Source organism: Equus asinus, chromosome 8 (genome assembly GCF_041296235.1).
Source record: "Equus asinus isolate D_3611 breed Donkey chromosome 8, EquAss-T2T_v2, whole genome shotgun sequence".
Lineage (NCBI taxonomy): Eukaryota > Metazoa > Chordata > Mammalia > Perissodactyla > Equidae > Equus > Equus asinus.
The window spans coordinates 84,698,005-84,711,795 of NC_091797.1; the positions used below are offsets into that span (position 1 = coordinate 84,698,005).

Genomic DNA, 13,791 nt, shown 5'->3' on the forward strand with positions numbered 1-13,791 from the left:
CCTAGCTTGCTTTTACATCTCCTACTATAGTACTTAACACTAATTAACAAAGGTTTCATTGACAACTTAATGACTGCTAAATTTCCATTAGTTACTGACCTCTAAGCACATTAAACCTGCTCAACACGTAATCTCACACATCCTGATAAGGATTTTGCAAGATGCTTTCACTCTCCTCTGGTGACAATTCACAGCCAGCTAATCTGAGTAGGCTATTAAAAGCGGAGCCCTGCACTAGAAGCCCTGCCTGCCCGCAGTACATCATCTGACAAGTTTTACTAAACTTTAGTCAACTTTCACTGTATTGGCAGGCAAGAAAATAAACCAGTTCAGCAGAAGACAGTAAGAAAATGATGAGGAGACAGAACAGTCAGTCATATTTTGGGAGATAGAGAGGTTAAGAAAAGAGAAAGAAAGAAAAGGATTAATTGAGCAGATTCCTTTACAAGCAGAAAGCAGAGAAGAAAGTAAGAAAACCACTGCCTTCCTCCTCCCCATCCCTTTCTCAAAAAATGTTTAAACATAGAACCATTTCAACCTAACTTTCCCCATCTAGCTGCCCAGGGCATAAACACACACTCGCAGAAGCAAGGGGGAAAAAAATTCTTACTATGTTGCTCCTCGTGTGGAAAATAAAGAAAATCTTTCACTCCTATAGAAATCTCAAAAAAGGCTATCTCCTATGGTTTCCAACTGCTAAATGGGGCTGATTATCACATAACATGCTACAATGCTCTTTATTTACAGTCTCCTTACAATTGTTCTTGTGAGCCCTGAATGAGACAGGTTGAAACTGTTAACCACTTGCCATTCTTTGAGATTCTAATAAGGTGAAGTGGATGACCTGAGTCACACAGCAGGTCTATCCAAACCTCCAGGCAGCAAAGTCCACCTGTGTTTCCTAAGGAAAATACTCCAAAGCAACATTCTCACCAAGAAGGGAAACACAGACAATGGAAGATGAAAAACTCAACAGATCTAAGATTCACAAATATCCAAAATACATAAATAATATTTGGGAGCGGTAAGGAAAAGGACTAATTGATTTGGAGTGAGTAACATACATTAATTTCTGTAAATGTGAATTGTTTTATATACTAAATTTTGAGCACAAAAAATATTTAGAACCTACTTTAGGTCTTAAAATATTCTATTTAAAAGAAACACATGTTGAATCAACACCATTCAGCAAAAATATCCCCCCAAAACATATAATTCTATATCCATTTTGATTTTATCTAGATTGCAGGTTATTGGTCTTCTACAGTAAAAGGGCCTTTGCACTTAAAATAACGCCAAAAATACCCTTCTTATCTGCTTGTCACATTCTGGCCCTATAAGCACAAAGTTCTGGAGAAGCGATTCTCTCTCCAAGAGGAGAGGAGGTACAATATTCTCAAGTGTGTAGGACTGAGCGCCATATCTCCTTGACCAAAATAATCAGGGGTTGACTGTTGAGCTGCAAAAAACCTGAGTGCCTCCAGGAGGCTCCCCACCCGAAGTGAATGCTGCTACAGTTAGAAGAACTGAAAAGGGCATTTTGAAGCACTGAAAAACAGAAATCTGAAATGAATAGCAGTCCTGTCTCCACCAAGGGCCCTGAAGAGAGGGACTCCAGATGCAGAGAGAGGGCCTTACTCTTTATTCCCATTTATTTAGCAAGCAGTGACAGTGGATCATAATCTAGTCTTCCAAAGTAGGTTCTCTTACTGCAAATACATATTGATGGCTCTAATTAACAAGCTTTCTGATGCTTCTCAATCTACTGCAGTGGTTCTCAACTGGAAATGCTTTTGTCCCCCAGGGAACATCTGGCAATGTCTGGAGATATTTTTGGTTGTCACAACTGGAGGGGAGGGTCCTATTGGCATCTAGTGGATAGAGGCCAGGGATGCAGCTTCACATCCCATAACGACAGCCCCCCCACAACAAAGAATTATCCAGACCAAAATGTCAATGGTGCCATGTACCTATGCTTCAGTTATTATCAGATTATGTACCCAGGCTTCAATTTATTTCTGGATGCACGAGTTTATTAAGGTCACTAATGCAACATATAAGTTTTTGAACCCTAGGTGATAAAACTTTTGCATTATTTAACTTTTTTTCTGTGCTTTATTCTACAAAATTCAATGCCTAAGTTTTCGTGCCTATTTCTGAATTGTACATAATTGTTAAACATAAAATGCTTTGACTCTATAATCTAATTCTTAATGTAATGATCAAGAGGAAAAGATTATAAGAACATAATCTGGAAAAAAAAAAAAACAGTACTGAGATTGAGAAACCCTGACCTTGCACCCGCATACGGAGCCTGAATACCAAGTAAATTATCTCAAGAAGGCCTCAGGTCTGCAGAACACAGAGGCCGCACCCTACAGTGCACGGAGTTACCAAAACTCCAAGCCTTTTCCTAATATCAACCTAATAATACCCACCTTTCCTCCAAGAAACTTGAGAAAAAATGGCAGTTTTACATATTGCCCTTTATAAAGACTTAACTCTCAGAGCCAGGGGCCATTTTGCAGAGCAGCCTCTCCAACTTCTTAATTTATGCATTTTAACTAGAATCAGTATTTTTTAGAGAAAGAATAAAAGGCCAAGTTGCTAAGGATTTGTCCAGGTCACCAAGTGGTTCAGTTGTGAAATTAGTCTTAAAATGTAAGTCATTTTTCTCTTAGACCTTCCATTTTTCGCACAGTTAACTTGCAAATTCACATTTTAGTATGTACCAACTTTATCAGATTTTTACTTTGTCATCTTTTTCCTAAAGTAGTCTCACTCTTGATTTCAATAGCCGCCTCCTGTCTTCCTAATTGGAACATGGAATACAGCTTAATTTTTACCAGAGGTTCAGGTCTCAGAATTGACATTTTGAGCACTTGGTTCTTAACACTTAAGGATATTTGGTCTAAATGCTCCGGTGATTAACTTCAATTTTGCTGCGTAGGAAATAGAGGATATCAGATAAATAAGGTTACATTTCGCCAAAATATTTTAAAGTTAAAAAGATAAGGTAGCAGAAGACAATCTGCAACAAGCAAGGAAAATGAAGGAAAGAACAAAATAAGCATTTTCCCTTCTTTTTAACCAAACTATAAACATATTCCTAAAAATATCTTGTGGGGTATTAGCGAGTATCATACATAAAAGGGTGCCAAGGCCAAGTCAGTCTGGGAAATAGCTCTGTGCCCCCACCCCTACTTCCACCCCCGGAGAAATCATTTCATACGCTAGGAGATGAAGACCTCAAAACGACACTCAACATTATCCCATATTTTCCAAACTTCTGAGGACCTCAGAATAATTTGTAGCATAACCTCTATTAAGCTATCTTATTACATCTTGTTACCATTTTATTTGAGTTCATTTTAGCAGCTGATCCAAAATCCACCAGCTTGATGTGTCCCATTCGGTCAATGAGAATGTTCTCAGGCTTGATGTCTCTGTAAGAAAATCAGGGCCACAAATTAGTGTTGTCTTCTCCATGCCAATCAGCAAGCAACTGCTAACCTAGGATATTGATTCGGCCAAAATGTTAGTGTCTGTTTTCTGCTATACAGACCCACTGACGGACATAAATAACAGACAAACATTTCACAAAAACAAATGTAAGTTAAAAAAAAAGAAGCAGAGGAAAGCAATGAAGGAAGGGAAGGAGGGGAGAGACAGGAAGGAAGGAAGCAAGGAAGGGACAGAGGGAAGGAGGGATAGAGAGGGAAGAAGAGAAGGAAAGGGAACAAACACATGTTGTTAGATGGATTAGTTCTCCTAGAGACACACATTTTACATTAGGTAAACTAAGGCCACAAGAAGCTCTGGGACTTGCCCAAGGTCAGGTAGCTAATCACTGGAAAAGCTGAGACTCTATTCCAGATTTCGTGATTCCTGGTCTATTGTTCCATTCCCACAACATCCTCAGATCTACATAAAACATCAGATGGGTGAGGATGCAAAGAAACACTTTTTGACAGAGGATTTTGTGGAACTCCTTTGTAAATTACTACTGGGCGAGGTCAGAAGTACAACTCCACGGTCTTCTGTTCCTATGTGGTATGCCAGTTCTTCTGCAAATCAAACCTGCTTTTCCCACCATATAACCCAAAGAACCCATGCAAGAGTTCCCAGTCTTATTAGCAAACTTAAGAATGTTACAATTCTAGATCCATTTCACTGTTGAATGGGTAAGCTGAAACGTCTGCCATTCTGAAAAATTTACTTTCAGCCAGTTTAAGTAAAGACTGCCTAAAAACTGGATGGAGCATTCTTTTGATGTTGAAATCACGCACCCATTCACTCTGTTGTAGGAACTCTTAGGCGATGCAGGTAAATTCTCAGTATACTCACTTACCGATGTACATATCCCATCTGATGAACGCTGTGAACAGCCAAAATCAGTTCAGCTAGGTAAAACTGAATCATATTTTCATCTAATTGGTCCTCATATCTATTCAAAAGTGACAGCAAGTCCCCTCCAGGCTGATATTCCATGACCTGTATAGAATGCAAAGGCATTAATTCTTCATATACTCAAAAAAAGGAAATGTCTCAATTAGATCCTCAAATACTGCCTGACGTGTTATAATTACAATGTCTCCACAAAGCTATGAAGATATGTAAGAGTATTGCAAGTCACATAGGATGAGGTCCCTGCCCTAAGGAAATTACATCCGTTACCCAAGAGACCCAATATAATCAAAGAATAGTCTCAGACACCAAGCCCAATGTTTGCGAGGCAAGCTTGAAACATTGAATTAAATCTACCCACTGACCCACCTGCCCAAGGCGACACCCCAGACACTCCCTGGGATTAGGCATACTGCATAGACGGAAATTCCTGGAGGGCAACAAACCCTCTTGCGTCCTTTTTGCATTCCCCTCAGCACCCAGCAGAACATAGGAGGTGTGCACTAAATGTGATACAATCTTTTCCCTTAACAGTCAGTGTGGAAGGCAACCTGACCATCTCTATTACAAATTTAAATATGAACATATACCCTTTGACCTAGTAATTCCACTTCTGACGATTTATTTTACAGGAACTTATAATAGTTTGTAGATAGACAAATAGATTCACTGCAGCCCTGTTTATAACACAGAAAAAAAACCTTGGAAATGACCCAAATATCCACCACTAAGAGACTGCTAAAATATGATATATCTAAACAAAGGGATAAGATGCAGATATTAAAAATAAATAGACTTGATCTATTCCTACTGCCATAGAAACTGTCCATGAAAATATACAGTGACATCCTATACAAGATAAAGTACAACCCCTTTTTGGATTAAAAAAGAAAACAAACTACTACATTTGTTAGTACATATATATATATATAGGGAAAAAAATCTGGAAGAATTGAAAATACAGCCTCGGGGCCAGCTCCGTGGCCGAGTGGTTAAGTTCGCGCGCTCCGCTGCGGCGGCCCAGGGTTCGGATCCTGGGCGCGGACATGGCACCGCTCGTCAGGCTACGCTGAGGCGGCGTCCCACATCCCACAACTAGAAGGACCTGCAACTAAGATACACAACTGTGTACGGGGGGGTGGGTTGGAGAGATAAAGCAGGAAAAAAAAAAAAAGATTGGCATCAGTTGTTAGCCCAGGTGCAAAAAATACAGCCTCGGGTAAAATGTTTGACTAAAAGAAATTTTTCATCCCAAGGAACTGAAATCATTCCTCCTTTTGATGATACCAAGTGTCATATTCTCGAGTCAACATGCAGCTTTGAGGTCAATTTGCCTGGGTTGTTTCAGGCTGGTGACTTCACCTCTTTGCCTTCCAGTTTCAGCCTTTGGAAAACGAGAAGACTAATTTCATTGCAGCACTGAGCCTGGCACCAACCAGGTCCTCCACTACCCCTCAAGTCCTCTCCTTTCCCTCCCTTTACCGCCTGATCCTCTCTGCTCTGGCTGGGAGAGGCTGGGACCATTTTGAGCATCTCTGCAGCCATGTCAACCCTTACTGAATTCTCCTGTCCTTTGCTCTGATTTCCCATTTTATGAGCCTCACTATAAATATCTTTTGTTCTTAAATGTCTCAAATCCTTTCTGGAAAGAGGCAAGACCTGAATGAATGGCTTAAACAAAACACTAAATCTCTCAAACTACTGCATTCCAGAAGCCAGCACTGGGATGTGAATTTTCTCCATCCCCCTCCATACTCCTGTTTGCTTTTAGTCCAGAATTAGAAGAAAGCTCTAGTCAAGTCAGACGTGGAGCATCTGCACATATCCCCCAGAGGACGCAGGCTGGTCTAGTCAAGACTCCGTCCAGATCAGCTCAACCCCACACCAGAGACCCCAGAGGAGCCAGTAACTTGCATGTCCTCCTGGAAGGCTCCATGTCACCTGGGAGTCTCGCTCGTTCACTTGCAATCTTACATATAGCAGATACTTAACGAGATATTGGACAATTTGAAGGGTAAGGTTCCATTTGCACTGAAATTGCTGGAAAAAATTGATTTATGAACTAACAAGAACACCAACACTTAGAAGGGGTGGCAGCTAAAACACAGACTTTATTTCCCCGAAATTCACAGCAGAAATGAGCTACTTGTCCCAGTCCTAAACTGCAACCTGGCACCACCTGGCAGCCTATAGTTCACCCACTCATCTCAACCTGGTTCTCCACGGGCCTCGGGTATGTGGGTAAATGTGAATTTTTACGTCTGTTTTAAATATATATTGCCATTAAAAAGGTCTTAAACATCCAAAAAAAATTCACAGATAATAACAGAAGTACTCACACTTTTAGAACCGAAATGTCTTAAAATAAGAACAATGCATATTTATGACGACACGTCGCAGTTATAAATTTTCTAACCTGGCTCTATTAAAGACATGAAGAAACAGAACAGCTTGTAAGTTTAAGGATAAGAAAGTCAAACACATAGCAGCCACTGGCAACTTTTAAGAGCTCACAAACTGACCACTATTTAGTACTTGGCAGCTACTCCTGAAGATTCTATTTGTAATGACCAGGAAAGTACTTCAGAAAATAAGAACCATCTCTTAGGCAAAAAGATATGTATTCTTTGCTCCTATTCAGAAGATCCAATTTCCTGAGCTGGAAATCACCACCCAAACTAGATTAGTCCTTTCTACGAGTCAAATAACATTTCATTTCTTCAAAACCAGGGCTGATTGAGAAGACAAGCAATAAAAATTACAACAGCTGCTCGACAGCATGCTCCACAACACGAGGCCAAAATAGACATACGAAATGACAAACCTTTAAATAGACTGGGTCCTTATCAAAGAAACTAATCAAACTTGACCTACCAACACGATTCCATATTACTTTACTAAAAATTCCAACTGTGCACCATCAGGAGAACTTAGTTTGGCCATTTATTGAGCAAATTTGGCTATCCCAAGATGTTACCCCTATCCTGAAACCATCCTACCGGAGGATAGTTGCTCATTCTGGTATGAATGGAGCTAGCCCATTGGTAAGATGACTTGTGTGTGGCCAACCCAAGCTTAATCAACCATCTCGCTGTTGAGCTTAGAGATACAATAAAGAACCAGGATGTGGGCACTTTCAGAAAACACTTTTGGACTTTTAAAAATGGTACAAAACCAAGAGGTGCCAAAAGCATCATCAGAAGTCACAAACTGAGACTCTTCAAGTCTTCACACCGGAAGACCTACTGTGAACCAAAGACAAAGGTCAGCAGAACTCTACGAAGATTAAGGTCAACGTCGCCCCTAAGGCTGTGCCAGACGGTCCATTCACAGAATCTGGTTTTGTCCAAAACTGTGACTCTGTCCCTGACTTTTACCACTCAGAGATGCCCAGCGAGGCTCTGATCGCTTCTAACCTAATTAGACTGTAAGCCCTCTGGGGCAGGACTTCCCAAACCTGCCTGCCCACCAGGATCACCTAGGGAAGCACTTTTTTTAAATGGATAAAACACAATCATCCAAATAAATATTTGAGTGCCTACTAGGTACCCTACATTTTTCTAGATTAGGAAAATAGCAGTGAGTAAAACAGACAAAAATCCCTGCCTTCACAGAGCTGGAATTCTAGTGGAATGAAAAAGAATTTAAAAAAAAATAATTAAGCAATATAAAAGGATAAAGTCTGTCTCCTTTGCATCCTACCCATCAAGGGAGCTTGTTAAAACCCAAACCCAGACGTCAATAGTCAAGCTCCATGGGTGGGGTCCAGGAATCTGCATTTTTAAGGAGCTACAGGGATGATTCTGATGCGGCCAGCCCAGCACCATATTGAGACCCGCTGCTGCTGAGGTTGTGGCACCAATGGGCTCCCTACTCCATCCAAATGAAAAGTTTCTACAGCAGAGGAACCCTTGTATAAAACCTGGCCTTAATACAGGCATCATTTCTGCTGCTTACATTTTTTCAATGACTACTTGGAGCCTTTTTGCATATCAAAACAAGATCACTGACAAGGGCTGGAAAATAATCCACCCACCAGAATGGAAGCAACGATCTTCCATCCTTCCAAGGACGGGAGATGTCCCTGCATGCAATGAACAGCTGCAGGTCACCCAAATGGTGATCAGCAAGGCATGGTAATCAAAGGCCGGGGAGAAGGGAGGAGGAAAAAGAGCCCTACAGTGAAACAGCCCTAAACAATGTGACAACCCTGCGGATGGCAGAGAAAGCACAGCAGCTGACAAACGAGCCTGGCTTGGAGCTATAATGGACTTGCTCTTTTAAAGCAAAGACGTTCAGGCCAACAGAGACAGACCCTTCTGATGGCAGCAGCTGCAGATGCTAATTAAAGGGCAAATCTTACATGTGTTCGGTTTGGAAGGAGCGGCTGCTTCTCTTTTGGTGTTTGCATCTATACCCCAAGTACTGGGATGGCAATTCCTCTCAGTTGTGTTGAGTTTGAAACAATAGGCAAACGTGTGTGTGTATGTGCGTGTGCATGCATGAATACATTTGCACATGCACATAAATGCAAGCTTGCATGCACAAGCATGCATGTGTGGGGGGTGTGAATATTTAATAGTTCTTTAGTACTCTATTCCAATTTGCATAGGGCGCCATTAGAAGCACGCTGTGCTGGCCACCTCTTAGAAATGTGTCCTTGAAATGCTTGTACTACAATCAGCATGAGTGAAAGTACCATGAAAATGTAATGATGCTAGTGGCATCATTATCCGCTCTGCCCAGTGTTCCTGAGCTTTGATGTGGGGGAGGAGGCAAGGAATCCTCTAAGCAGAGTGACCCCTAGCAGAGACCCTAAATTATTCTTCTTGAAAGACAAGGTGACCAAGTGAAAAGGCCCACTATTCCAGAAAATATGAATCCTAGCCTGATTCATCCATCTATTCAAAAAATCCTCACTGAGCACTGAATCATCCAGGGTCTTGGCAAGAAACAGGCAGCACATTCAAACTAGGTAATCGAGGACATTAATTAATGAAAGGCCTATTTACAAAGGTGTGGGTAAGGTTAAAGGAAATAAACATTGGATCGTGAAGCATCCCAGGGCTAGTAACAGCCGGGGAGTAGGTACCATTTCTTGGTCTGAAAGAATAAGGGAAAGGATCTCAGATGTGTACATTATTCCTGAGAGAATGAAAGGAAGAAGCAGTAACCAGAAACTAACTATGCTATAGGACAATGGTTCTCAGTGGGGCCCCCCCGACCAGCAGTAGCTGGATCACCTAGGAACCAGTTAGAAATGCAAATTCTGGGGCCAGCCGGTAGCGCAGCAGTTAAGTGCACACATTCCGCTTTGGTGGCCCAGGGTTTGCCGGTTCGGATCCCGGGTGCAGACATGGCACTGCTCGGCAAGCCATGCTGTGGTAGGCGTCCCACATATAGAGGAAGATGGGCATGGATGTTATCTCAGGGCCAGTCTTCCTCAGCAAAAAGAGGAGGATTGGCAGCAGATGTTAGCTCAGGGCTAATCTTCCTCAAAAAAAGAAGAAAAAAGAAATGCAAATTCTTGCACCCCAGCCCAAACCTGCTGAATCAGAAACTGAAGGTAAGGCCAGGCAAACTGGGACAATGTAACTAAACTGTGGCTCCTAAAATGGTAAAACTCTAAATACATTCACTTGAAATATGCCTCAAAAGACCAGGACATAAAACAACTATTTCCAAGGCCCTGAGAACTCAAAAAACCCCCAAGGCAATAACACACTCAGCAATTGAATCGGGGTCAATAAGAGATATTAATATCTCATTTCACCAATGAGAAAATTGAAGCCAAAAAGGCCAATGACTCTGGAGAGACCAAACAAGGAACAATAACAAAATAACACTATATTCTAAGTAACAGCTTCCTTCTGATGGGCGGCCAGCTTCCAAACCCTGGCTTTGGAAGCAGCAACACATGAACACCCTGGCAAGTTTGGAGACACGTCTGAAAACTGGATAATCTCACCCAAGACATCAAAACAGCACATGTCTCACTGTCAAAACTATCATAAGCTGCCACATTTCAGTGAAATAAACGATGAAGTTGTACTCGTTAACCCTCTCCAGTCTCCCAAAGACAGCATAGGCTGGTGCTCAAACAGGCCATGGGTCACAGCCTAGAAACAGCCCACCGCCAAACTGTTCCTACACAGGAAGGAAACATCGTGCGTGAATTGCACAGTTCTGTGTTGAAAGCAAGACAGAAAACATAAAGAACTAATCCCCAGTAGGATATAGAACAAGGGTCATGTTAGAAGTGATTCTGAAGATGATAGTATAATGTAATGAGTGAGGGTATGGGAGATGGAGCTGGGGAGCCAGACTTCAAACCCCAGATCTACCTTTTATTACCTACAAAAGTAGGTGTTTTAATCCTATGGCAGACTATTAATTGTCCCCCAAATCCACTCTTCCCTACTTCCATAGTAACAAGAATTTTAGCCAGGTATAGCCCACACAACTAGACAGTACAGATGTGTAGTCATGTAACAAAGTTCTGGTCAAGAAAATGTGAGAGGAAATGATGTAGCCCACTTCTACATCACACCGTGTAAAAGGAATTTGCTTGCTCTGTCTTTCTGTTCTTTTCTCCTCCAAGCCAGATGGAACAAAGATATGAAATAGCCCAACTTCAAGCATGTCAAAGAGGACAACATCCTAAGGGACCAACCGTGGAGGAGCCACAACATGGAAGGAACCTGGGTCTCTGAATTATCACATATAATAGAGTTGCTCCACCAGCTTGTATTTGGGGGTCTCTTGTTATAGTAGTTTCGCCTATACCTTAACTAATACATTCCTGTGTGCAACTGGGAATGAACAGAGGAAAGTCTATATAAGGTCACAGTAGGGAAAGGAGAGTCACAGGTCAGTTATAGGCTCTGAGCAAGGGCAACCTGAAAAGACCTGACAGGTAAAACACTAATACAAAGCCAGCAGGCTTTGAGAATCTCACAGGGGGATGGCCCTATGGCGAGTGGTTAAGTTCACGTGCTCCACTTTGATGGCCTGGGGTTCACTGGTTTGGATCCTGGGTGCAGACCTACACACTACTCATCAAGTCATGCTATGATGGCATCCCACATAGAAGAACTAGAATGACTTACAACTAGGATATACAACTATCGCTGGGGCTTTAGGGGGGAAAAAAAGGATGATTGCCAACAGATGTTAGCTCAGGGCCAATCTAAAAAAGAAAAAAGATATGAGTAAATGTAGTTGTATTGATCGTTTGAAAAAAATAAAGAATCTCACAAAGAATTTAGATATAACAATACTACAAGTGGTGAGTTGTAAAATAATGCTTTCTTTGTAAAGATCAGCTCCTTTATTGAAGGACACCAGTAAAGGCATGTTATACAGACTTGAACAGATTTCATCATGAACCAAATCAACAAAGCACTGTTTCCATTGGCCACTTGCCAGAATACGGGACTAACTTTGCCATATAGAATCAGACATTACAATAGACTTTGCTACAATATTCTATATACCAGAAAAAGGTAAGCAACATTCATTGGTATGTAACTACAAATGGGAAATTTTTAAGCATCAAAACTCAAAAGGACCCAAGTTCAATTTCCTGGCACTACACTCCAGATTTTGAAATTCTCACTGGGTCTATCTTCAACTACATACTGTAGAGAGCAAAACTCACACTGCTAACATGATATGACTTCCATAACACAGTAAGTAAATTTGTATGGAAATCAAATTTCTATGAAATTAATCACGCATTCATCCAATACGTATTTCTTAAGCATTTACTTCAGGAAGCTCTACTGGAAGCAAAGGGAGATAATCACTTCCCTTATGGAGAGAATAGCCTAGCGGAGGCGACCAATACCCACTAATGAAGAAGTACAGGGTGCTATGAACGCACAACAGAAGGGCACTCCTCCCAGGAGTAGAGGGTCCAAGAAGCATTTCTAGAAAAAGTGAGATCTGGCCCAAGCCCAGAAGGAGAAACAAAAGTTAGCCAGGGAAAGAGGGGAGAGCACGAAGAAAGGTCACAGGCATGTTCAAAGAAGCAAAGGAAGTTCAGGATGAACGAAACATGAAAGAGAGACACGGTTGGTGACAAGGCTGGAGGCACATGAGAAAAAGTCCTTGGAAAGCCCTTGGAAGAGTCTGGACCTCATCCACTGGGCAGCAGGGAGTGCCGAAGGGTTTTAACATCAGGATGACTTGGTTGCAGCATGTAGAAGACCTGGGGGGAAGAGCAGGACAGATGGCAGGGAGAACACTTAGGAGGTTACTGCAGCGGTGCAGGCAAAAGATAGTGGCCAGAACTCACACAGTGGAATAGGATGGAGAGAAGACATAGCGCTGAGAAACACAGAGGAAGTGGGCTCCTTTTTTATTCATTGATTTTAAATGTATCTTTAATTTACCACATTTGCATTACAAATTAATATTCAATTGCCAGGGGAGTGTACTACGATTTGTATGTTTCCCCAAACTCAAAAGGTTTAGTGGTCTATAAGTGGTCACCAGGTACAATGGAATTGCAGTACTTTATGACGCCAATATAGATCCACGGTCCCAGTATCTTGTGGCAAAATGTGGTTCCAGATTCAGAAATGTGCAGATTTCAGGAAGGTAAAACAGTGTGTATTACTTTATATTATGTAAAACCCTCAGGTAGGGCCTGGGATAAGACCCTGTAATTGAACATATTCATAATTTGCAGCAAAATGTATGAATAGTCACACTCAAGGGAATAAAAAAGCGAGTTTGGGTCAGGTCTTACTGCCAAATAAGTAACAAAAGAACTTCAGATTATTCGAGCTCTGGGTATTCCAGAATTGCCGATAAGGGATGGTAGATCTATAATCATATCTTAATTCCTGTGTGAGTTTGGATTTTTATATGAAAATTGTACCCTCAGCAAGCATTTTACTCCAAAGTACCAAAGTACTTCAGAAGAGAATGCAGACAAGGAAATAATTACAAGATCCCATCAGTAATACCTAATTGAGCCACTTAAGAAGGGTGTGAAAATGTCACTGCAGCCAGGCATCAATGTGCTGAGGCAACCAGAACTCCAGAAAACAGCTATTCTGAGATCATTCCTGTCTTGCAAGATGGCGAGTAGAAAAACTGAGAAGATTGTCATTAAGCTAAGGATGCCAATGCCAGTGTCGAAATCCAAAGGGAAGCCCACAGCCAAAAGGCCCAAAAAAGGAAGCCCCCTGCAGCAGGGAGCCTGTTCTAGCAAAGAAATGGGAGATAGTCCCAATACATGAGGTATTCCAGAACATTCCAGAAAGGCTAATTCCGAGCAGAAGTCCACAGCAGTTAAATCCATGATTAAAAAGAAAAAGAGAGCCAGCCCTGACGGGCTAGTGTTAAAGTTTGGCACACTCCACTTTTGCAGCC

The 13,791-nt window shown here is 41.6% G+C and overlaps 1 protein-coding gene across 13 annotated transcripts in view; it reads right to left on the reverse strand.

Moving 5' to 3' along the window:
• The window catches only part of CIT (citron rho-interacting serine/threonine kinase), a 154,492-nt gene that overhangs the window by 119,680 nt on the left and 21,021 nt on the right, over positions 1-13,791 (reverse strand). For all 13 annotated transcript variants that reach the window (XM_070516170.1, XM_070516169.1, XM_070516168.1 and 10 more), the window contains 2 exons: positions 4,352-4,494; positions 3,353-3,446 (listed from right to left, as the gene is read on the reverse strand). In XM_070516170.1, coding sequence (XP_070372271.1) covers positions 3,353-3,446; positions 4,352-4,494 — 237 coding nt within the window. The remainder of the gene's footprint in view (positions 1-3,352; positions 3,447-4,351; positions 4,495-13,791) is intronic.